The sequence below is a fragment of the Notamacropus eugenii genome, chromosome 1 (genome assembly GCF_028372415.1).
Source record: "Notamacropus eugenii isolate mMacEug1 chromosome 1, mMacEug1.pri_v2, whole genome shotgun sequence".
In the NCBI taxonomy this organism is placed as follows: Eukaryota; Metazoa; Chordata; class Mammalia; order Diprotodontia; family Macropodidae; genus Notamacropus; species Notamacropus eugenii.
Window position 1 is genome coordinate 315164648 of NC_092872.1, and position 25893 is coordinate 315190540.

The 25893-nt window shown below is 37.6% G+C and overlaps 1 protein-coding gene across 12 annotated transcripts in view; it reads right to left on the reverse strand.

Moving 5' to 3' along the window:
* Positions 1–5521: 5521 nt before the first annotated feature.
* The window catches only part of FUT8 (fucosyltransferase 8), a 446072-nt gene continuing 425700 nt past the window's right edge, over positions 5522–25893 (reverse strand). For all 12 annotated transcript variants that reach the window (XM_072629586.1, XM_072629585.1, XM_072629576.1 and 9 more), the window contains 3 exons: positions 24911–25087; positions 17372–17522; positions 5522–6614 (listed from right to left, as the gene is read on the reverse strand). In XM_072629586.1, the coding sequence (XP_072485687.1) occupies positions 6297–6614; positions 17372–17522; positions 24911–25087 (646 nt within the window). In that variant the 3' untranslated portion in view covers positions 5522–6296. The remainder of the gene's footprint in view (positions 6615–17371; positions 17523–24910; positions 25088–25893) is intronic.

A 25893-nucleotide genomic window follows, 5' to 3' on the forward strand; every position in this document is an offset into this window, starting at 1 on the left:
AGTCTTTAGTGACAGGATCTAGTCCTACCACCTTACAAATAAAAGTAATTCACTGTGAATACCTAACAGGACCTTGGTAATAAGGCCAATCAAGAAATAATAAAGAAATTAACTAACATTTATAGAGAGTTTTAAGATTTACAGTGTATTTTACAGAACAATATGCAATGTATGTAAATCAAAATATAGACATTTGAAAGAGTGGGAAAGTAATGGGAGTGCCTGGTCCATAGGACAAGAAATGAGACAGTAAGGCCATGGGGCATCTTGTTCAAGAACCTCAAATATGAGAGAACAATAACCCTCCTGAGAATGGCTGGGCAAGAGCTACAGACCAGAGGTTAGTGAGTTCGTGGGAACAACTGAAGGATGTAAAGACCCAGAGGAGGGGAAATTACACAGATCATGCCAACTATAGCTAGATTCAGAGGAAACTGTCTTTAGGACCCAGTTTCACTTGTGCCTCACATCCTAAGGAACCATCCCCTGTCTGAGAGGTTGGCTGTTGACTAAAATTAGCCACAGGCATTTGTACATGGTTTAGGAAGTGAAATTCCCCCTAAGTCTGTCAGGAATAAATCAAGGTCTCATCTGCGGCAAAGTGGCTCATTTACTAATCCCCAAGCCACACATGGAAGACTTAAAGCCTCATCAATCCCAGTTACTGCATGGCCTCCAGGGAGCATAGAAGAAAAATAAGGCAGTTGGCCTTGGCTGGAAAGGATGGGCCTGTTCCACCTCCCCAGCCCCTATCTCTAGGTAATTGAGATTTACCCACAGATAATACAGTATTTTTAAATGCAAAAAGAAAGCATGGTACCAAAAAAGGAAAAACCCCACTAGGGAATGCTTGATAAGAATAAGGAGAATGTTACCTGAATACACAGTGATCTCATTCTCCCAGAGGACAAAATAGTAATGACAATAATCAGTCACTTCCCTACATTTGAGAAGTGTTTTCTTCTGAGTGCCCAATTGTCTTTCTCTATCCTTGACTTCTCCATCCTAACAAATTTCCTGGGAGGGAGGCTTCCAATGAAAGTCTGTGTTATAACAGAGGTAATTCTAGCTCTCCAAGTTCATCTGAAGCACAGAAAAAAGCATGGGGCCTGGGCCATAGCCTGTGGGTATGAACCCACAAAGGAAGCTGCTGCACAGTAGCTTGCACATTCTCTCGATGTAATAGGATCAGTGTGGTTCCCAAGGATCAGCACTAATCATTTGGTTCCCTATAGTTTTTTGTTTTTTTTAACAGTTCCTCCTGTTATTAAAAAAAAAGTCTAATTCCTCTAATTTTGTTCTTTGATTTTCTTAAACTAGGGAAAATCTGAGTTCAAATGTGACCTCAGATCCTTACTAGCTGTGTGATGCTGGGCAAGTCACTGCTGTTTGCTTCAGTTTCTTTAGCTGAAAGATGAGGACAATAACAGCATCCACCTCCCAGGGTTGCTGTGAACATTAAATGAGATAACATTTGTAACGTGCTTTAGTAAAGTGTCTGGGACAGAGTAGGTGCTATATAAATGCTTATTTGGGTAGTGAGGTGGCACAGTGGATAGAATGCTAGGCCTGGAATCAGGAAGACTCATCTTCATAAGTTCAAATCTGACCTCAGACACTTATTAGCTGTGTGACCCTGAGCAAGCCACTTAACCCCATTTGCCTCAGTTTCCTCACCTGTAAAATGAGTTGGAGAGGGAAATGACAAACTAGTATTTTTGCCAAGAAAAAAGCAAATTGGGTTACAAAGTCAAACATGACTGAAAAATTGCTGAACAACAATCACAAAAAATGCTTATTCCTTTCCCTTCTTCCTTGGAGAAATGTAAGTAACAGAAGGTGGTGTGTATGGGAGAGAGAGGGGTGGTGGTGGTGGTTAAGCAAGCAGAGGGCTGCCCAGCGTTGCATGGTGGCTACAAAGAATAACTAGCTAGTGTGTTAGGACAGCCTTGCAAATAAATAAGTGACCCAGAGTCAGCAGAGTCAAAATACTCAACAGGCATAGCAAATCTCCAGAACATGCTCTTTTTCTCCTTCCTGGCCGATGGGCTAAGCCCCAAGTGCACAGCTTGTAGTAGCAGTGATGCTTGGTAACTGTGCCAAGAAATCTTGTTTCCTTAAGGTCTGTCATAGTCAACAAGTCAGCAAGCATTTATTAAGGGCTTCCTATGTGCCAAGCAGTGTGTTAAGTGCTGGGGATACAAACACAAACAAGAAGACAGGATTAAGCCTGCCCTATCATTCATTCACTTTATAGCCCTGCCCATAGTTGGCAAATAGCCCTTAGAATGCTAGCATGCATTTCTCTTTTCATCAGTGGGGCTATGTTAATGCTCTCCATTAATACAGTCTAATTAGGTATGCTGTGCAAATGGGCAGGATGTTGTTGCTATTCAGTTATTTCAGTTGTATTTGACTCTTTGTGACCCCATTTAAGGTTCTCTTGGCAAAGATACTGGAGTGGTTTGCCATTTCCTTCTCTAGATGATTTTGCAGATGAAGAAACTGAGGCAAACAGTTAAGTGACTTGCCCAGGGTCACACAGCTCATGTCTGAGGCTGGATTTGAACTCAGGAAGATTAGTTTTCCTGACTCCAGGCCTGGCATTCTATCTACTGCACTATCTAGCTGCCCTAAATAGGCACGATAGGGCAGGAGAAAAGGTATCATAGGATGACATTGAGACCTTGGAGATGATGAAACTTAACTCCATTCCTTTTACTGAGGAATTAGGGGGCACAGAGAAGTCAAGCAAATTGTTCAAGTTTGTGTGTATTGCAAGATTTTACTCAGGTCTTTCTTTCATCCATTTTGATGTTCCACCGTCACCTCAAAATCAATATTGGCAAATATTGCCCAGACTGACCCATTTCTTGCAGTGGAATGATTGTCCTTTTCATATCCTTATTAAAAGTTTTAAACCACTGTTGATCCTTTCCTGTTCATTTTCTGCATTCAGTGTGTCATGAAGCACTTAGTTATTCCTTAGAACATTTTCCCTGTCTTCCTACTGCCACCACACTAGTTCAGTTCATAACTGAATTATTACAAAACCTTCTTAGGGAGTCAAACAAACTGGCCTGTTCCCTACCTCATCTGCCCCTTATGCTCAGTCACTATCAGCTCAACGAATACTGCCAGATTGACTTTCCTAACACACTATCATGTCTCAAACTGGCCTTGAAATCAGGATGTGAGACCAAGCATAGATCTCAAGGACCAGAAACAAGGCTACACCCACTTCTAACTACACTGTTTATGAATAGCCTCCAAACTACTGATGAGACATTGAGGGGGGAAAAAAGATACAAGGAGACATATGCTGTTACTTCATTATCACCCTTGGATTCCAGTCTTGCTCTGGGGCTAGGAAATGAAGCCGTATATACAATCACAACCCAGGAAATTGGGTCTATAAGAAATATAGGTAGATTTTTAGTGGCCCTGGTATGGTTAGGGTCTGAAGGCTTTTACAGTGAGGTAGACAAAGAAAGCACGCAATTTTTATAAATGTACCAGTCTAGGGCAAGCAGTTTCTAGTTGCTTCTGAAAACACCAATTGTGAGTATAGATAAGAATAAACATGGGAGTTGGTAGAAGTCTTGTGATGTTGGGGGCTGTCCTTCTGGATACATCAATCATTTCAGCTATTTCTGTTGACACGTTCACTGTTCTCCTTCTGAGGGAAGGGGTCTGCTTGGGACACTTACTAGCTGTATAAATATGGGCCAGTTAGTTACCTAACCTTTTTGCTTCAGTTTCATCTGTAAAATGGTGTTGTAGAGGCCAAATGAGGTGTTTTATAAAACTTACATTGTTTTAAGAATCTAAAATTTTATTCCCTAAGGATTAGAAAGGCTCCTAGAAACCATTTAGCCTAAGCTCTACATTTTATGGATAAGGAAACTGAGACTCCAAGAGGAGAAATTTCCTCAAGGTCACATGGTTAATGTGACAGAGCCAGAAACTTGAACCCAGATCTTCTGACTTCTAGACTGGTGGTCTGATTTAAATGATTTAATATCAGGGTAGTCTCCCTTTAGGTGTCACCTCACTCAGACTCAGTCTGTGATACATCAGAAAACTATAAGGACTAACGAGCTAGGGCTTACAAATTCAAAATTATGTCAGAGCAGTTAGAGTTCTACCATTTCAGTCAATTTTCATTTCTACGATAACTAAAATTTAAAACTAGTTACCGTGAAATGGCCTGATGGTTGGTTTTTTGTTGTTGTTGGGTTTTTTTGCATTTGAATGGTTCAGCTTGAGAGATGGGAACATTGTTAAGCAGTTGTGAGAGAAAACATGAAGGCCTTTCATTTTGTTTTAGTGTAGCTAAGAGAGAATGGCTATGAGAGACACTGGTGTATGGAATAGAAGATTGGTCTTGGAATCAGAAAGATATGAGTTCAAGTCCTGACTTTGACACGTCCTAGTTCTGTGATCATGGAAAAATCATTTAAACTTTCAGTAGCCCTGATAACTTTCTAAGGTTCTTAACTCCACAGTTACAGGTAAAGTACCCATCTACACTGTCCACCTGATATTATCTTAGATCGATGAAACCATAGGTGGCAAGCAGAGAGGAGGAAAGGATGAGAGTGAAAGAGAGAAGGGAGGGAAAGAGAAGTAGAGGGAAGGGAAGGGGAGTGAGAGAGAACATAGTAAAACTAGGGGCTGAATTATCTATTCTGACTGAACTCTCTGCCACTTAACATGAAATCTGTTACTATGCTCCAAAACATTCAGATTTTTCACTTGAAAACTAGGTATTTACCATAAACAGTCCGTCCCTACAAAGTGCTTGCAACCAGTAGATTATCCAAAAGTGAACCATATTTTTTACAAGAATAGTGAAAGCTGTCCAGAGGAAGTTTATTAATTCCTATCCCTTGAAATAACTTTTCATTTTGAGATGGTAAATACAGAATTTGGAAGAATCTATTAGACTCAACTTAGTTTTTTCTAGACTCCTACCATCCTTTTCCCCCATCAATAAAAATTGCTTTGTTGATGATATCAGATTCCATATGTTGGGGAACACACACTGGAGATCAGAGTTTTCCATGCTTAGTGGACATCTGAAGGTACTTCCTCTTCTCAGAAGCTGGATAAGGGGTTTTCTCAGACATAGCCACTAGGATATCCAGTCCAGCAGGATATACGTTGATGATATTCATGACCTCACACACATATAGACACACATAAAATCTCAGTAATTGGAAACATAACTGAATAAATCTGCAATAATTTTCAATTTAGAGTTTTTCCTCAGTGGTGATAAGGGAAAATTACTTAAGTTTTCTATATCATACTAAACAAAACCAATCCCCTCAAACCCCCCCGCCCCCGCACCCTTTGTTGCACTAATTCAGAAAGAAAAGAAGTTTTAGACACAAAGAAAAAGCTACAAACTCCTCCCCTTTCTCCTTTTATCATTTTCCATTTTACTGTATTCTTTCATTATAATGTTGATTGCCAGTTTTCTTACTGACCAGAAATATGAAAAGAAATCACAAACTTCTATTTTTTAAATTTATTTTTTGTTATCAAAGACAATGTCCAGAAACATTAAGTACTAAAGAATTTGTTCATGGCATTGTTTTACAAAAGTTCCTAATGGAGGGTGAATAGTTTATTTTCAGATGTATCCTTCATTTATTAATGATGAGGTGATGAATCAATGCAATTACTTAAAAAAAATTTAAAGAAAAGAACACCTAATTCTCATTCTGAATCTGTTGGTCAAAGCGGGTTTGGTGGTCATGGCACCACCAATGGTTCAGAACCTACTCCTCCCCCACTAAGACAGGGAGTGGAGTTTGGTTCTTCTGAACAGGTCACACAGATCTCTCAAATATAGGCACCATGTTTGAAATCTCACACATATAAAATATGTTCATGTCACTCAAATTACACAATGTGGCAGTGTTAAAAAGTCAGAATTATAGTCAATTAATGACAGAGACAGTGTAGGCCAAATGCTCACTTGATGATGAATGACAGGGATGGAACCTTGAAAGAAGGGGCAAGGGAGAAAACAACTGTTTGCATGTGAGTAGGCTATTGGTCTGCGCACAGGGCAAGTGCATTGTAACAAAATGTGTTCGTTAAGGAGGAATTCCAGCGATGGTTCATCCATCTGTTTTAAGCTGTTCATTCATTCAGTCTCAGTCCTGAAGGCTTTCATTTGTTTAACTCTGGGTTAAAATGTAAATTCAAAGTCTAGTTAGTATGCTGTTTGGCTCAAACCAGTTTGAACTGAGTGAGTTTTTTCCATTTCCTTGTCTGCAAATTCATTTGTCAGCTTCTGGATATGTGGGGTACTTGACAGTCTCTATTTTCTCCTTCACTTTGTAGGAAGGGTACAAGCCTGTTCTCCCTAGTTTCCTATTGACACCTTTAGAATAGCCATCCCAGTGGTTTCCAGCCACACCAATAACATCTCCAGGGTCCATGGGGATTTCATCAGCAGTTCGTGGTTGGTGAGGATAAACAGCAATCTGGTTGTGGGCATTCTGGCCCCCAAAATAGTAAATGTCATCCAAAGAATGAAAGTAGGCAGAGGCATCTGGATGCAGTGTCTGCATGATTTCATAAGCAACTCGACAGACCTTGGAAAAGAAGGAAAAGAACAATTAGCATAGAACAGGACTAATCATAGACAGCACCTGAAATGCCTCAAGGAAGACCACAGGCTTGTAAGAGGTATAGATTAGCAAGTCTAAGCTCCTGCTCAAGGAGTATGGCACAAATCTGGTCTTTTATGGCAGACAGAGCTAACGATTACACAATTTTCTAACCCAGCAGATTATAAATCTCTTGAGGGCAGGAACTGTCTTTGATCTCTTTTTGTGTTTCCAGTGCTTGGCACAGTGCTTGGCATATGCCAGGTGCTTAATAAGTGTTTATAGATTTCTCTGACTTGCATTCTTGTCTACAGAAAACAGCCTTGTACAGTGCGTCTGAGAAAGGTAACTATGAGCACAAAAATTAGTGTTTGTGTACGGGGCCACACACTGTTGTTATTTGGTTGCTTCAGTCGTGTTCCTGACCCCATCTGAGGTTTTCCTGGCTAAAATAGTGGAGGGGTTTGCCATTTCCTTTCCCAGCTCATTTTACAGATAAGGAAACTGAATTGAACAGGGTTAAGTGACTTGCCCAGGGTCACACAGCTAGTAAGTGTCTGAGGACAGACTTGAACTCAGGCAGTCTTCCCTGACTTCAGACCTAACACTCTATTCATTGCACCAACTACATACCATTGCCCTTGAAATAATCCTGGGTAGGGCTTGACTAGGCAGGTAGATGTCTCAGTAGATAGAAAGTACACTGGGCTTGGATGTCAGGAACAGGTGAGTTCCAATCTGGCCTCAGACACTACCTGTGTGACCCTGGGTGAGTCATTTAACCTCTGTATGCTTTAATCCACTAGAGAAGAAAATGGCAAAATGACTCCAGTACCTCTGCCAAGAAAACCTTGGACAGCATTGGCATGCGAAGGCCATGGGGTCATGAAGACCTGGAAATGACTGAACAACTAACCAAGGGCTGGATAGTCTACCTGGTGGTAAATCAAGCAGTCACTTAAAGATGAAGGCCCCACTGCTCCAGAACTCCACCTCTTACCTTCTGGCTGAAATCCCCTTTTTGAGCTCAAGCCTTTTTCAGTCTGTTAAATACTCTCAGGAGAGATAATAATTTCACATGTGATAGGCAGCTAGGTGATGCTGTAGAAAGAGCACTGGACCTAGAGTCAAGAAGACTTGAATTCTAATCCAATCTCAGGCACTTATTAGCTGCTTGACCCTGGTCCAGCCCTTTATCCTTTGTCTGCTTCAGTTTCCTCATCAGTGTAATAGTACCTACCTAGTAAGGCTACCATGAGGACCAAGTAAGATAACATAAATAAAATGTGTTGCAAACTTTAAAGCGTTATATAAATGCTAGCTACTATTATTAATAGAAGTCATTTACATCATAGTATTATGGACACATAGTGCACTAAGGCCTTGGCTGTGGTACAAAATACTAAGAAATTAACATGCATGTTTTATATAACTTCATATGTATAATGGGTGGCAGAAGGACTGGAGGGAAGCAGATAATTTGGAACTCAAAATTTTTAAAAATGTTAACAATAATAATAAAAGAAATAACATTGTCTTGGTTTTGGTCTTATTTAAATCAAAGACCTAATTAGTCTTCTTTGAACAGAATTAATCTCATGAAAGGATCACAATTCTCTGAAATCAGGATTAGAAAGAGTTTCCTTTATTTATGGTGACAAAACCGGAAGTGGCAATGGTTTTTGTTTAATCAAAATAAGAGAAGTAACTCTTTGTTCATCTTTAACCAGATTAAAAGAGGAAAGGAGAGGTAGTGATTAGTTTCAGGGAGATATTTTTCCAGGGATATGCCAACATTAATGTTTCTGTTATTCAGTTTGGTACATCGAAAAACTCCAAACCTATGCTTTACTTTGCTGTGGACTTTTATCTTTTATTTTAGGACAATTATAAAATATAAGTGGAGACCACTTGGGGCATAGAAAATTCCAATTAGTAGGAGAAACTTTGCCTCTTTGCCTGCTCTCCAAGTGGGACTGCCTGCATATTAACAAACTGACTACGACAGACTTTGGCTAAAATACAGAGTACAAAAATTCCTCCACACTCCTATCTCCATGATATAAAGCAATTTCAAGTTCTTTCCTGAGGAAAAACTTTTATAGAGAGAAAACACTGGGAACCATAGAAGGGAATATCATTATGGTAGGGAAAGGACACAGACGAGAGATGCTGCTGCATCAAAACAAACTTTACTTATTTCAAAACATGCCCCAGGCCTAGCACTGTAGCTGGAAAACGTTCCTATTAAGTATAATGACAAAGTTGTTAATAACATATAGCATGACAAAAACAAAAACCAACGCATCACAGCTGAAGTCCAAAACCCAGTTAATAGCAATTTTATCCAGAAGATTAGTCAGTCAATAAACATTTATTAAGTATCTACTATGTGCCACAATCATCTCATCATACCTTGTGTTTTCATGAATCCTTAGCACTTAGTACAGGTCCTTGAAACAATTTAATTCAATTTAGCCAACATTCATTAAGCACCTATTTTAAACAAGGCACTACACAAAGAAGTCCCTGTCCCTTGGGGAACATTCCATAAGGAGATATAACTCAAAATTAGATTTAAATGTATACAAGATAATTTTAGGAAGCACCAACAAGTGGGGAGAAGTAATGAGAGAAAGCTTCACAGAGGGAGATGGCTATGAGATGAGCCTTGAAAAAAGCTAGTGATTGTAAAAGACAGAGGTGAGGAGAGAGTGTACTCTTGGTAAGCTGAGACAGAAGAATGTTGAGTTCTGAGAATGGGAGGAGGCAAGTTTGGATGAGGTATAGAATATGTTAAGGGGAGTTAACATGAGTATGGAAAAGTAGGTGGGAGCTAGACTTAGGAGGGTTTTTAATTCCAAATTAATGAGTTTGTGTTTTACCTTAGAGGCAACAGGAATTTCCAAAAGATTTCTGAGTAGTAGTTAATTTGGAGGCTTTGTGGTAATAGATGGGGGAAGAGAAGAGGCTGAAAGCTGAGAGATCAATTAGGAGGATATAACAGTAGTCCAAGCAAGACGTTCTGAGGTTCTGAACTACAGTCCTGGCCATATGAACAGAGAGAAAGAAATTGATGTGAGAGGTGTTATAGAGGTAAAAACTGAAAGGTTTAATCAGCTGCGGGGGATACAGGGAGAGAGGGACAGGTAAGAATCAAGAATGACCCTAAGGTTCTGAACCTTGCAGAAGAAACAGGGAGCTTTAGAGGAGAGTTAGCGTTAGGAGGGAAAACCAGATCTGGTTTTGATGAGTTTGAGGCATCAGTGGGACATCCAGGTGTAGCTATCCATGAACAGCTGGTTACCACAGGACTTTCCAGATTAGATTAGGGATGGATGTGTAAGGTCTTGGAGTCATCTGCGCATAGATGACAACTGAAATCACTGGGAAGTGATGAAAGAGTAAGAGAGAGAAAAGAAGAAATAACGAAGAAGACTGAGTCAGAATGGTCAGACAGGTAGGAGAACCAAAAGCAGGATCATACAAGTCAAATGGGGAAGGGAATAGGAATAAGGTATCAGGGAGGAAGGGGTAAGCAAAAGTGTCAAAAGCTCCAGAAATATAAAAAAAGAATGAAGGCTAGGTGAAAGCCATCAACTTTAGCAGTTAAGAACTCAAGGACAACCAGAGAATAGTTTTAGTCAAGTGACAATCATTTTTTCCTTCTTTATTGTTATGAACTTGACAAATATGAATATTTCCATATACTAAGAAGAGAAAGAGGAGTGCATATGATGCCATGATTTTCTATTAAATACAGATTTTTAAAAATACGTATGAAACTTGGCAGTTCAACACTCTGCCCTTGTACTACTAAAAATTTTTTAGTGATACTCCTTTCTTTGGGGGGGGAGATGTTACTGTCATTTCCTCTCAAATCTCCCTATAACTTTCCCCCTTAACAACAAAACAACCACAACAAAAATAAAAGCCTTCCCTGGTTTAAAAAAAAAGTACAGTGGCCACGTCTGAAAATGTGTCTCATTCTATACATTTAATTAATAACCTCTGTCAAGAGGTAAGCAGCATGATTCATCAACAGTCTTCTGACAGACCTCTGCACCAATCAAAGTACTCATGTCTTTCAGACTAATATTCCTTTACAATACTGCAGCCATGATATAAATTGTTCTACTGGTTCTGCTCACTTCACTCTGTATCAGTCTATGCTGTTCCTCATAGGCTTCTCCATACCTTTCATCATTTCTTAATTGTATTATATTCAGATAATTTATTTAACTGATACCCAATTGATGATAACTGTTTGTTTCCAGTTCGTTGCTACAAGAAAATAACTGCTTTATTCTTGTGCATATGAAGTTCTTCCATTTGGGACATATGCCTCATAGTGGTATTGCTGGGTTAAAGGGTATATACACTTTAGTAGCTTGGTGGATATAGTTCCAAATTGCTTTTCAGAATGGTTGGATCAACTACATCCGTAATATATTAGTGTGCTTGTTCCAACAACTATTACCCTTTTTGGTTAACTTTGCCTATCGATGGGTATGAAATGTCACCTCACAATTATTTTAATTTACATCTCTTTTATTAGTGGTTGGGAACATTTGTTCATATGGTTATTCATGGCTTACCTTTTTCTTTTGAAAACTTTCTATTCATATCCTTATGAATGACTTATGAATGACTTTTATTCTTTTACATGTATATTCCTTGGATATGAGATATTTAAGAGATACATTTGCTGCAAAGATATTAACTCTTCCAGCTTTGATCAAATTGACTTTGTTTGTAGAAAAATTGTCAACTTATCTCCTGTGATCCTTTCTATCCTTGTTCCTATCCCTTATATCTCTTCCATCCTTAGAGACTTTCTATTTTTACTTTGCCCTCTGCTTCTAATAAATATAGGCAGTTTTCTTTGATTTCTTGAAATATGGTGCCAGGTTTTCAGAGAGTCTTATGGTTCTTAAGTGATCTCTCCTAGACCTATTTTCCAGGTCAGTTGTTTTGATTATAGATACCTTATATTTTTTTCCATTGACTTCCTGTTGACTTTGTTCTAATATTTTTGTTGCTTCACAGAGTTATCATAGAGTTGATCGATCCATTCTATTATTTAGGGAGTTTACTACTTGGATAAGATTTTCCTCTTACTATTCTAAGTTTCTCTTCAATTCCACTAAACCATCAAGTTCCTTCTATTATTTATAAGTGCTTGGCACTGTCAAATGGCTCAACTCCAGAAAAACTTTTTATCAAAGGAAAAGACATTAGAGAAGATGCATTAACATTAATGTTGATGCTGCAATCTAAGGCTCACTGGGCTTTTCTATCTTTTTTGAAGTTGGAACACTTTGATATGTTCTGTCTTTCCCTATTTAGAATGTAAGCTCCTTGACAGAAGGGCCAACTTCATTTCTCTCTTTGTATCTTCAGTGCTTAGTATAGTGCTCTGCACACACTAAGTGCTTAATAAATGCTTTCCCTCCCATTCATTCAATCATGATTTCATTATGATGAAGACCAGGCTAAATTTAGCCAGAATTTAGTTTTAAGAGGTGCAGCATACCATATATAATAACATCATTACTATAATATAGTGAACTGCATTTATAAGATAATTCCCAACTATCTGCATTAATGGATGAGAGTAAAGTCATAAAATGCTGATCATCTAAACTCACTCATATTTAGCACTTGAAATACATTTGATTATGGGTTTGCCTGATGTTCTGGTAATTTACTTCAAACAAAATAATGAACACCATACTGTTAAAAATGATCAACTCAAGAGCAGATATGAAGCTATCTAGTTTCTCAATCATGAATCTAGCTTTAACTCCTTGTAACCTTATTCTATATGTTCTAATGTGGTCCCTGAAGATCACCAACATAAAGACGGGGAAGCCTGAGTTAGCATGTCTGCCCCAGGAGTGCCACATGCTCCGGATATTTTCTGATCCCATCTCTGATCAAAACTTGTCCCTACTATGTGTCATTCCTTCTTTTGCTGGTTAGAAAATAAATTATATAAACTATGCAGCACTTCGCACAGTCCCTGGCACACAGTAGGTATGTAGCAAATGGTAGCTAATTATTAACATGCATGAAAATCAGTATGTTACTGTCCTCAAGTAACCTTCAAGTCATGTGCAAGAGAGATTTTGAGGGCTAGGGCAGTTGGGGATTGCTTAAGTCATAGCACATAGGTGGCTGGCATTACAACTATACAAAAAACCACTTCTTCAGGGAAGAGGTGGTAATTCATTGTTTCTATGCACCCCAGAGTCCATTACTCAATAATTAAGGTTCAAGTAGAATTGTATAAATAACTGGAAACAAAAGCAACAATCTCCCTCCTAATCATGGAGATAGGACAATTTAATGTAAATTCCCAAAACTGCTTTACTTGAGGGCGCTACTAAAAATCATCCTGGAAAAAACTAAAGTTGCTGTGTTTAATTACCTGTGGCTTCCTCTCTCAGCCTTCTCCTTACAAATATAAATAGCCAGGCAGTCCGACTGATGCAAACACTAAGTAAGGTTTGATTTTGACAGGTGATATTGTTGAGAGGGGGTTTGGAGTTTCAAAATTTGAGGCTGTGTAACTGCATGGTGTCTATTTTATTTCATCCTGTGTTGACATGGTACTATATCCTTTTCAGCATACCGCTAGGCACACAGTAAGTGGTAACAGGAAAAATATTGTCAAATGATAAAGCACAGATGTGTCTCTATTTCAGAAAAACACTAAAGAAGCAGATCTTCAGCACAGTCTGACTTCCATTCCTGAAGACTGACTGGTTGACTCAATGAGACCCAGAGGCAATTTAGACAGGGAGGATTTCTTAGACCTGAAAGTCAGGGGAAATTGGTTCTAGGTTCACTGAATGATCCAAAGCATTATGTATGGTATGGTGTGGTGTGGTGTGGTAGATTGGAACTCATAGGACCTGGGCATGAATTTTGACTCTGCTACTTACTACCTATGTGACTCTGGACAAGTCACTTAACTTTCCTGGGCCTCAGTTTCCCGCTGAGGAAATTCTCCCAAATAAAGTAAAATAAAGGCGCAGGTCTAGTTCTAATAATGCAATCCTTTATCTGTACTCTTACCTTTACTTTGTTTTGCTCAAAGTGGAGAAGACACACATTTTCTAATATCTTTGAGAGATATTAAGAATATTGATGAGATTATTGCCCATGTGTTACGGTGTTCTTTATTCCAAAGAAGTAAGGATCTATGTAGATTCAAAGCATTATTGTTCTAACCTTCTACTTGTGATAATTGCAAAGTTCACTTCACTGAGAACTTCTTGTGCTCTCTTTGTGAAGCCTTAAATTTACATAAGCATTTCAACATTGTTTTATGATCTCTACAAAAGTGGAAATTCCTAAGCTGAGCATCTGTCTGTAATGAAATGAATACAGGTCTTGGTCTTACCATCTGTGGCCCCTAAGTAAACATCTGATTCAGAATAAAATTAGTCAAGTGTAGTGTGACATCTCTGTTAGAAATTAGAGGGTGCTGTTTGTACGACTGAAAGGCATAAAACTAGGTATCACATGAAAAGAAAAGGAGTCCTGGCTTAATGAGTTGCAACCTGTGGTGATTTTTCTGCTAACTTTTCTGCTTCTTCTACTTATATAATGTATAAACCCTTTGGCATCTTCCAATTGCTCTTTTGCTCTTTCCCCTAATCTTTGACAAGGGCCCTTGAAACCCAACCCCTTCTGTTAACTCTAGCTGATGACAACTTCTATGATCACCTTTTTCTAATATTCAGTCTTTTCCTATCTATTGGTTCTTTCCCTATGGCTTCCAATGATGCCCAAGACTCCCCCATCCATCTATAAAACACTCACTAGATTCTACTACCTCCTCAAGCTACTGTCATGCATTACTCATCCCTTTCTCTGCCAAACTCCTGAAAATAGCTATCTGTGCTTGCTGCCTCAACTTCCTTCATCTCACTAACTCTTAAACCTTTTACAATATGGTTCCCAAACTTGTCACTTGACTGAGATTGCTCTTTACAAAGTTACCAATGACCTTTTGTCAAATCCAAGAGTTTTCTCTCTTCATTCTCTTGATCTGTCTGCTACATTTGACATTACTGACCACCTTCTCCTCTGGGATACCCTCTTTTCTCTGGATTTTCATGACACTACTATTTCTTGGTCTTCTTACATGTCAAAACTGACATTTCTTTGCTGGCTCATCATCCAGATCACAACCCCCAAATATGGATGCTGCCCAAGTTTCCTACTGTTCTCTCTCTACACTCCCTTGGTGTCCTTACCGGCTCCCATAGGATTATCATTTCTTGGTCATTGACTCCAAGATCTATAAATCCAGTCTCAGTTTTTCCCTTGAGCTTCAATCCCAAATCATCAATTGGATATTTCACACTAGGTGTCCTAGAGACATTTCAAAACAAAACTTATCTTTCTATTCCAAAACCATTCATATTCCAAACCTTGTTACTTCTTTTAAAAGTACCAGTTCACAACTTTGGTGTTATACTTTCTTCCTCACTTTCTCTCATTCTACCTTTCCAAACAGTTGCCAAATCTTGTTTCTATTGTAAATCATTTAACATTCCTTCTGTTCATACAATTACCATCTTATTTCAGGCTTTCATCAGATCTCATATAGATTATTGCTATAGCTTCCTACTTAGTGTCCCTGTTTCAAGTCTCTCCCCAATCTAATCTAATTTAATTGACTTACTCAGGATCACAAGGTAATAAGAAAGTAGAGCCAGGTTCTGAACCCAGGTTCTTTGACTCCAAATAAAGAACTCTTTCCAGTATGCTATGGCAGAATCACCATTAATCAGGAATCTCTCATTAATACTGGGAAAATTTTAAATTGTGTACTAAGTGTTTTCACTGAGGCTTTTATTTTAAAAAATGGTAATGAGAAGATAAAAGTAAACCTTTAAATGTGAACAAAAAGGTAACAGGTTTGTCTCTGGGAGCTGTATTAGTTTAGTGCTGAGCCTTTACTCTGAACTTCAACCTAAAACACTTCAAAGTATTCTCTGAGTTTATTTTTGACTTTACAAAGTTTTTAAAATGTTGGTTTAAGTCAGGAGTGGAGAACCAGTGGCCCTCTAGGTCCTCAAGTATGGCCCTTTGATCTAATCCAAACTTCACAAAACAAATCCCTTTAATGAAAGATTGGATTCAGTCAAAGGGCCACACTTGAGGACCTAGAGGGCCACATGTGACCTCTAAGCCACAGGTTCCCCACCCATGGTTAAATTCTTTATTGGAACGAATAAAGATTTACTTCTTTGCTATTTAATTTCCAATTCTAGTATCAGTAGTGACATCATCTTTACCTTTGTATACCTTCCCTAATCTCCTATTCCTATTCTACTCACATTGCCTTCTTCAGACTCCAGGTACTTCAACAAGAGGGGATATTTTGGTATAAAACAGAATTAAAAAGGAAGAATAAAATTCTCTTCTGTCCTAGATACGAATAAAATGTCAGAAGTCAACATATATTAATAGATTTCCTCTCTTCCTACATATACTGATGTCTATCTGGACTGAGCCAGACTATGGGAACAGAGAAAATTTTCTCATCTCTGTCTTTCTAGGAAAACTCTAAGGTACTTTTTTTAAAAAGGGGAGAGAGGAGGACTAGGGAGGAGGAAGACAATGAATAGCTTTGTCTGTGTGGCCTCAGAACTTATGCTAGAGTACATAGTCAGATATAACCACACTAGGGCTAAGTGAGATTTTGGACAGGTTAATTTCCCCTTAGAGCTTCTTACCATATACTCTGTGGAACACAGGAAACCTTATTCCCATAAAATAATTTGTTTGTTCTCTTTCAGAGTCAGAAATCTAACATCTATACTCTAGAACTCTTCTCCGTTCCGATGATACAGATACAGCTATCATTATATACACATTTGTTCATGTGTTAAGTAGTTCTTACACAGTTGTTGTGTATATATGCACACTCTGATTTTATTATAAGCTCGATGAGGAAAGGGACAAGTGTTCTACTTCTTTTGAGTATTTCTAGAGCATCCAGTAGGCCCTAAAGAACTGCCCACTGAATGGATGAAGCAAGAACAAACAAATACGACATATGTAGTGATGGAATAGAAGAAAGGCCACAATAGCTACTACAAGACTGAAATTGCCACTGGCTATTCAAGCAAAACAAACAAATCAAGCTTTAAATGTGATTATCTGTAATAACCAAACTAGGTGTAAGATTGTGGGTACTGCTTAAATTTAATATACAGTTTCTTGTCAGAGAGTAATGTAATCGACTTGAAAAATTATATTTCCTTTTCTTTTCTTGGTTCCTAGAAATAATCAAGTGAGGCAAAATTCAAGTTAAACTTCTCAGTATCAGTACACTGATGTGTGGAAAGGGATAGCTACATATTAACTGTATGCAAAAAAAAAAAAAAAGGTAAAACAGAATTAAATGTACTTAATTATTTGCTACTTTTGTTAAATTCTTTAAACAAACCAAATACTTTAAGCGTTACACAACAACTAGCTTTGGCAAAAAGGTACTTAGCTACTGCTTACAAAATGACTAAAACAGTCCCAGCTCTTAAATTTTATTGAATCTTTCATTCTTCCATAAAAGATCATTACAAGAACATCAAGAAAATTGTACCTGAATCACAATAACCAGGATTACATAAAAATAAAAATAAACCAATTCCACTGACTCCCAGATTAAATGAGCATAATGCATTGAGCATTTAGAAATGTCCCACTGTTATACTTACCTGGGATGAAAATGTACAGACTAGGAAATCTGCCTGTGAGAGAAAGTGTATATCCAAGATCACACCTCGTAGGGAATTTTCAGTGTATCGATTATGTAGTCCAGCTGACCAGGATATGGAGTTATCACTGATAAATTCATAATTTGGGTATCTGAAAAAAAAAAAGGAATAACAAATATACTGAATGAGTCATTTTAAAATTCAGTTCAAGTAATCAACAAACATTTCATAAGTCACCTACTATGTGCAAAGAGGTGTGCTGGGTGCACGGGATGAAAAGTTAAATAGCCCCTCAAGGAATTTCCATTTAACTTTAAAGCCCACAATGTCCTTTTAAAGAAGCAGATCCCTAAGAGTTTTGGGATGGAGTCTTTGGCATTCTCCTTAGCAAAGCTTTATATCTTCACCACCAAAGTAGGAAGATTTTAATCTTGACATTAGTAATCAATGAACCATGTTTGAATTCATCATTGGGAGAAAAACTATCCTTGAATAAGTAGAATATTAAAGAAAATTAATGGGATGCCAAATAAGTAACTCATTGGAGTCTCCTTTGCCAAAAAATTAAAGGGCTGTTCTTTATTCTTTTTGCCAGGTGTAAAATCTCCAACAGCTAGCCTTTTCAGCTTGCTTGAGTAAGGGATCTATGCTTTTATAGAAAAGCTTAATTCAAGTAGTACAGTGGAAAGAATCCTGGAAGTAGAGCTGATGGACCTAGGTTCAAATCCCATCTCTGCTAGGTACTACTTCTGTGATATCAAGCAAGTCACTTAAATTCTCTGGGGCCCAGCTATCTTATCCATAAAATGAAAAGGTTAGACTAAATGACCTTCCAGCTCTAAATCTGGGACTTTGTATTATGAATCCATTACAATATTTTACAATTCACTAATTAGGTGGAGGAAGCTCTCAGAAAAGGCATCTTGTTACAGAGCCCTCAACCATATGTTTAATAATTGACACCAGACACTTATAGAAGACACACAGAAATCCCTACACTCTTCTCCCCTTGGCCTCCCTGTGGGTCAGTGTGCTAAAAAGATAAACAGACATGCCTAATTCAGAGATGCTCTATCTGGGGAAATCAAGATAATGATGCAGTCCCCCTTTCCATGCCTAAAACTTAGCTGGGTCTTGCTCTTTTATTTGGAACAATCCAGCCTGACAAAAAGGCACAGAAGTGGGCCAACCTAATTAAATCGAATGGATCTAATAATACCACCCGCTACCAACGCCTTAAATATCCCTGGTAACACCTTTCCATTGCAACTCAGCTGTGAGCTGCTCCACGCTGTCCACCATTTTAGTGCTGAATCATCCATCTACACTCAGGTTCACCACAACTGCTGGTCATGGTGTTAAACTTTTACAGCTAGCACAACAGTGCTAATGGAAACACAGTGAACCAAATTTTCCCATTTTGCTCTGAGTATCTCTCACCCTATTTTACTCAGACTGATAAAATAGCTCCTTGAAGTAAATGAGACATTTTTGGAAGCTGTATTAACTATCATGGGGTCCCATTCAATAAACCTGGAGCAGTCATTTAGAGGGTGATGCCTGATAAATATAAGAAAGTTAATTCAGGTTCCAAAGGTGGCTGCTACCTTATTTACCCCTGGGATAAAGCTTAACTACCTGAGCCTGGATCATTTCCCTCATCCCTTAACAACAACTTTAGTAATCACTCTATTTCACTGCCACTGATGAGCTTTCTCCCCATTGCCTCTCTGTGATAATGGCTGTGAAGGTAAAGCCTTTGAGCTTTGCTTTAGACTGGCATTCACTGTATAACTCCATTTGGCCTCATTATTTTTTGACATTTTGCCCACTATAGCTCAGACTATGGGAGATGAAGGAAATGTCACACTTGTTCTGAAAAGAAAACAGTCAGGAAAGCTTTTAATGTGGTCTCTGTGAAGCTGCATACTCAGGAATGGGACAGAAACAGCTCTAAATAAATATGAAAGTGAGGCTGTTAGACACACTGGAATTGGTTACTAAGAGAAGTTATAGCATCTCCTTCCTAGAATAAATATCAATCTGGCTAGTTGAGCTGGGATGATGAGTGAAGACAAAAAGAACGGGGTATGATGAAACCTGACCATCAAATGAAATGATGACACTAACATCACAAGGGATCTGGTAACCAAATCAAATGAACTACATGATTAGAAGATCAGACTTCTACATACCAGAAATGATTTAATGAGGGACACGGACTTCTTTAAAATAACAAGGGAGAAAAATCAAAGGAATGATGGGAGAGGAGGATTTTTTGTCTCCAAGTGGCAACATTCAATTGTCTGAATTTTGTTTTAAGATAATGATAGGAAGTGTTTTATTCTTTACAAAGATACATGCCAACATAGAAATTATTTTCTAGATATACTCTAAATATACCAGAACTGCTCTATTTAAATTGCCCTAACCCTTATCATTTTGTGATAACATTTCTAATACATTCTAATCAAAGCCATTATGTCCATTGTAATGTCATTTGATCAATTACTTACTTATGGCATCATTCTTATGGGAACTATCTCCTACAATGGTGTTTCCCCTAATGTGTTTTCAAAGAACCAACGAAATGATGTTAGGTAGAGTATCCCTATAGTTTAAGGATACTTTAGGTAACACAAAGTGACAAAGATTGTAAACCATATTTTTTTTTAACTTAAATAAATTTCTCCCTCTCTCCAATTAGAACAAGTCTAAGTTTGTAAACTGAAAACAATTTGACTAGTCTTATTTTGCTTTTTTCATATGATAAAAGAAAAACCAATCACCTAAAATTAGCATGGTCTTTTTAATTCTGTTCATTTCTATGCCCTATTTGTAAGATGCTTTAGCATAGCCTTTTACAATTCTCAACTCCAAATTCATAATTTAGGTGCTTAGACACATCAAAGGAGGGATTCTTGAACCCAGGAGATAAGTTTCTATTTTCTTATGTCTTACCACCCAACAGAATAAAGCTCCTTTCATGTGTGCGTTCATACCTTATGTCCACCGATTGGCAAATCATTACCATTATTTAGGGCATATCAGTAATAGTGGTTAATAATATGATTATTTCAATGATTACTTACTAGTATCGTTATTGTAATTATTTAGTATCAACATAATTATCATTATAATTACTCCTGAAGTTTGAAAAGCAGTTTTTGTAACATTATCTCATTTCCATGTATAGTAGATACTTTTCCTATTTCACAGAAGAACTTGAAGCTCTCAGAGATGAAATGCCATTGGGGAAGCTGGCAACACAGAAGAAAGAATACTAGGCCAGGAATCAGGAAAGACCTGAGTTCAAATCTGAGCTCAGACATTCAACCAGCTGTGTGACTCTGGACAAGTCACTTAACTGCTATTTGCCAGTTTCCTCAACTGTAACATGGGGATAATAATAGCACCTACCTCAAAGGTTGTGAGGATCAAATGAGTTATTTGCAAAAAGTGTTTAGTGTAGTGACTGACACATAGAAGGCACTATATAACGCTTGTGAATCACTACGTAAATGCTTGCTAGCTTCCCTCAGAGGTAAAAGTTAAACATAAATCCAGCAGTTTTCTTACTATGCCACACTGATTCATATAAGATAAAAAGGTAGTTTATAATTTTTCCATTGATCATACAATTTTGGGAGGCAGTATTATCCTGCATAGCCTTAAAAGGATTAGGTTCGACCCATTTCTTTGACTCTGGCTTTTAAACAGCTTTAATACTATGTCACATCAGAACCACTTATCCAGAATAGATATAGTCATCAACACAACCAAACTGAAACTTCCTTCACTAACAGTAGTAGTTTCTAACCTACAGAATCCCAAGGCTTCCCATCCATAAAACATCATCTGCTCATCTACACTTAGCAACCAATTATGTAAAGTCTCTACATGATAAACTTTATCCCTTCCCCAAAATCTATTTTAGGTGTCACATACTGAGCTTGAACAATAGAATAAAATACGTTTGCTTCTGAATTTTCAAGGGCTATTATACTCATTATGTTGATTTTTTTCCTCTGGTTCCCTGGCCTTGGATAGTGCATAAAACGACAGCACTACTGAACTGAGGGTCAAATCCATGATCTGGTGTCCTGGAACAAAGGCAAAGCTTTTAAGACATGCCTATATCAATTTTTCTGAGAAATCTAAACCAGTGCTATAAAAGGTTTAACTAGAATATAAGGAATTTAAAAACAGAATTTAAAAGACTATGGAAATCTCACAGGAGACTGACAAGACTACCACTCCAGAAAGTACAAAAAGGAACATCATGAAATCACTGTATCATCTTTAAGTATGGAAAAATACTACACAGATTCCTAACACAGAGTCCAAAACATGTATTTGGTGCCAAAATTTTGCTTTATAACAGGTTTATAATGACTAGGCTAACATATTATTTGGTCTGGTAATTACGTAATTTGCAAAGATATGCATAATATTATTGGACCAGGCATTAGACTTGGACTCAAGAAGACCAGACACTTACTGGTTGTGATACATGAGAAAATTACAAACTTTCTAGGCCTCAGTTCCCCCATTTGTAATATGAGGGGATTGGATTAGAAGACCATTAAGGCCCCATTAGCCTTAAATTTTTGACTCTGTGATATTTATACAACAGTGTAGTGCAGCAGTAAAACACACACACCAAACTCAGAAGAGCTGGGTTTTAGTCCCAGTTCTACCACTGACTAGCCAAAGACAAAGTGATTGGCATTTTACAACCTGTTTTCTTAACTTTAAAATGAGGGTAAAAATATTTGTGCCATCTAATTTCAGGGCTGTTGTGAAGAAAACACTTAGTAAATTATAACTTTTTTTAAAAACCCTAAAAAAAGCAACATAATTGAAAAAAATCAAACTAAACACAGAATAAATTCTGAAATTAACAAAACTGAAAGGAATATAAAAATAAATAAAAAGGTTTTATTTTAAAAAGCAAATAAAATAGGACATTAGCCAATCTGATTTAAAAAGAAAAAACAAATAGTTATTATTAAAAATGAAAACAGCAAAATTCCAACAAAAGATTGATAAGGGAAATTAGTAAAAATAATTTTGCCCAAAACTAATTTGCCTAATTTTGCCCAAGACTGAAAATTTAAATGAAATAGATACATCTAGAAAAATATAAAACACCCAGAGTAACAGAACAACAAACAGTGAATTTAAGTAATTCAGTCTTAGAAAAAGAAATTTAGAATACAAAAATGAACTACTAAAGAACAAAAATCTAGTACCAGATGAATTTTATCCTTCAAAGAATAATTCCAATAGCACATAAGTTTTTTCTAAAAGTAGGAAAAAGGATTCTACCAATTCCTTCCATGATAGAAATATGGAAAGAGACAAATCAAGAGAAAGAAACCCACACATAAATAACCCGAATAAATAAAGTATAATACTTTTGTTTTCCTTTAGGAGGTGTGAAAAAGTTCTTCAATCAACTTGATAGAATTACATAACAGCTAGTCACTGGATGGCTGTAAAACGAGTCATTCTTCTTTGGCCAAAAAAAAAAAAAATCAAACTGAGATCAAGAGTCAATCTAGATGAACCTCTGATAAGTGAGAGGTGTGAGTTTAGGTACTGAGCTCTTCTTCCAGAGTCAGTTCTCTTCTAGACTGTCAGTGCACCTATCTTGACTGGCCAAAATCCGAAAGCAAAATCCTTTGCTATGTGCACACAGGCCCCTTCATCTCATTGTCTTTGTTACCTGCCTCTCTCATATACTATGATTTCATCAAGATGGTTTAGGAGAAGACTCAATTGATCAAAAGGGTCTCCAGGCATCTTTCCATGCCCACCATAGACTTACCACAAATCAGAAAAGAAGGCAATCTTTCATTAACTAAATGAATAGCAAAATCATCTCTACAATATTATCCTATTTGTCAATTTTCCTCTTCCTTCTCCCTTCTACCATAAATCAAATAGCTTAAAAAAAATTAAAGTAAAAAAAACACAACTCACTAATTTGGGGCTAACATGGCGAAGGATGAAAGGCTGGTCAAAACTAGAGTCTAATTTATAGAGAATATTTTTACAAATTCGGTTTTCTTAGTTTCAAGTACATTCATCTCCACAAGATTTTGAGTTTCAAGTTTTCTCCCCATCTCTCCCTTCTCTCACCCCAAAACACCATGCATTCTGATTACCCTTTCCCCTAATCTACTCTCCCTTCTATCATACCCCTCCCTTCCCTTATCTCCATCTTCTCTCTTTTCTCATAAGGCAAGATAGATTTTTATACTCCATTACCTGTATTTCTTAGTTCCCAGTTCCATGCAAAAACAATTCTTAACATTCATTCCTAAAACTTTTGAGTTCTAACTTCTCTCCCTTCCTCCCTTCCCACCCATCCTCACTGAGAAGGCAAGGAATTCAACATACGCTATATATGTGTAGTTGCACAAAAGACTTCCATAATAGCCATGCATAAGACTACCTATATTTCTCTCCATCCTATCCTGCCCCCCCATTTATTCTATCCTCTCTTTTGACCTTATCTCTCCCCAAAAGTGTTTATTTCTAATTACCTCCCTCCTCTCATTTTCCCTCCCTTCCATCATCCCCCCCACACCCCACTTATCCCCTTCTTCCCTACTTTCCTGTAGTGTAAGATAGGTTTTCATACCAAATTGAGTGTGCATGTTATTCCCTCCTTAAGCCAAATGTGATAAGAGTAAACTTCACATTTTCCCTCTCACCCCCCTTTTCCCCTCCACTGAAAAAGCTTTTTCTTGCCTTTTTTTATGAGAGACAATGTGCCCTGTTCCATTTCTCCCTTTCTCCTCCCAATATATTCCTCTCTCACCCCTTAATTTTATTTCTTTAGATATCATCTCCTCCTATTCAAATCACCCTGTGCCCTCTGTCTATATAAATTTATGTATAATCCCTCCAAGAATTATAAATATTATCTTTCCATGTAGGAATATAAACAGGGATTGAAGGGTTTGGAATATAATATTCCAGAAGTCAAGGGAACTAGAAATAAAACGAAGAATCATCTATCCAGAAAAACTGAGTATAACACTTCAAGGAAAAAAATGGTCATTCAATGAAATATAGGACTTTCAAGCATTCTTGATAAAAAGACCAGAGCTGAATAGAAAATCTGACTTTCAAACACAAGAATCAAGAGAAGCATGAAAAGGTAAACAGGAAAGAGAAATCATAAGGGACTTACTAAAGCTGAACTGTTTACATTCCTACATGGAAAGATAATATTTGTAACTCATGAGTGGATATTTTAACCAGGTGTATATAGCACCTAAAAGTCATGTTTAGATGAGAACTTGAATGCTTTTGATGATGATTACCACACAATAATATGGCCTACTATATTTCAGATTCATAATTGCAAGAAAGTATTATATGTTACTGATAAGGACCCAGGTAAATATATGTGCACACATATACTTTTAAAAAATTAACATTCAAGAATGGAGTTTCTTTTCAATTGGAAGAACCTTTTGCAAATAAATACAATCATCCGAAACCTCAGTTTGTTTAACTTACTTGGACTTTGCCTCCTTCAATAAGGAAGGATCATCTGTGGCCAAATAAACTCTTTTTTTGTCTACATGCATTCTGCGTTCAAGAAGCTGGAAATGCTCTTCAACATGCACCATGTATTCCTCGATTGGATGGAATGCAGCTTCTGTCCCCACTTTATCTGTACGTCGGACATGAACTCTAGGGAGACAAAAGAAGGAACTTAGACTCAACCACTCAAGTTTGTTGGGAAATTAAAATGCATTCCACATCAGAGCTCCAAAACACTGATTTCTCAACACAACTGCAAAGAACACTGAACAATGGCTATATGAAATGAAAGAGACTACAGGAGACAATTGAGTTCCATGAAATACTTTCTGGCAGAAAAACTGAAATCTCATATTCTGATTTATATTTTTCTTATTAGTAATTTGGAGCAATCTTTCATATAAATCACAGTTTGTGATTCTCTTACAACTTTTTAGAAAAGAATTATTTGACAAGGGCAGAGCCAAGATGGTGGAGTGAGAGCAACTATTCACCTAAGCTCTAAGACAAACTCTTTCAGATAATTCTAAAAAAGAGAATCTAAACAGGTTTTGAAGTGGCAGAATCCAATAGGAGACAGAGTGTGGCAGATTTCTAGCCCAGAACAGACTGCAAAGTCAACGGGAAGGATCTGTTGCATGGGGCTGGAGTAGCACAAAGCACACAGTCTGCAACAGCGCACAGGCTGCAACACCGCAGTCCCCACCATGGTAAGGATGAGCCAGAAGCCCTGGATGGTCTGAGGCAGTGGCTGCACTGCAGAATCTCGGGCATATCAGCCCAGGATGGGATCCCGGGATGCTGAGCCCCAGGCAACTGTAACAGCTGCTCTGGACACTATCAGCCTGAAGATTAAATGTCTGTAAATCACCTATTTGAACTTCTGGGAGCCAAGATGGCAGAGTGATTGGTAAATGCTCCCCTCTCCCCTTGTTGACGAAAAACTCAAAGAATAT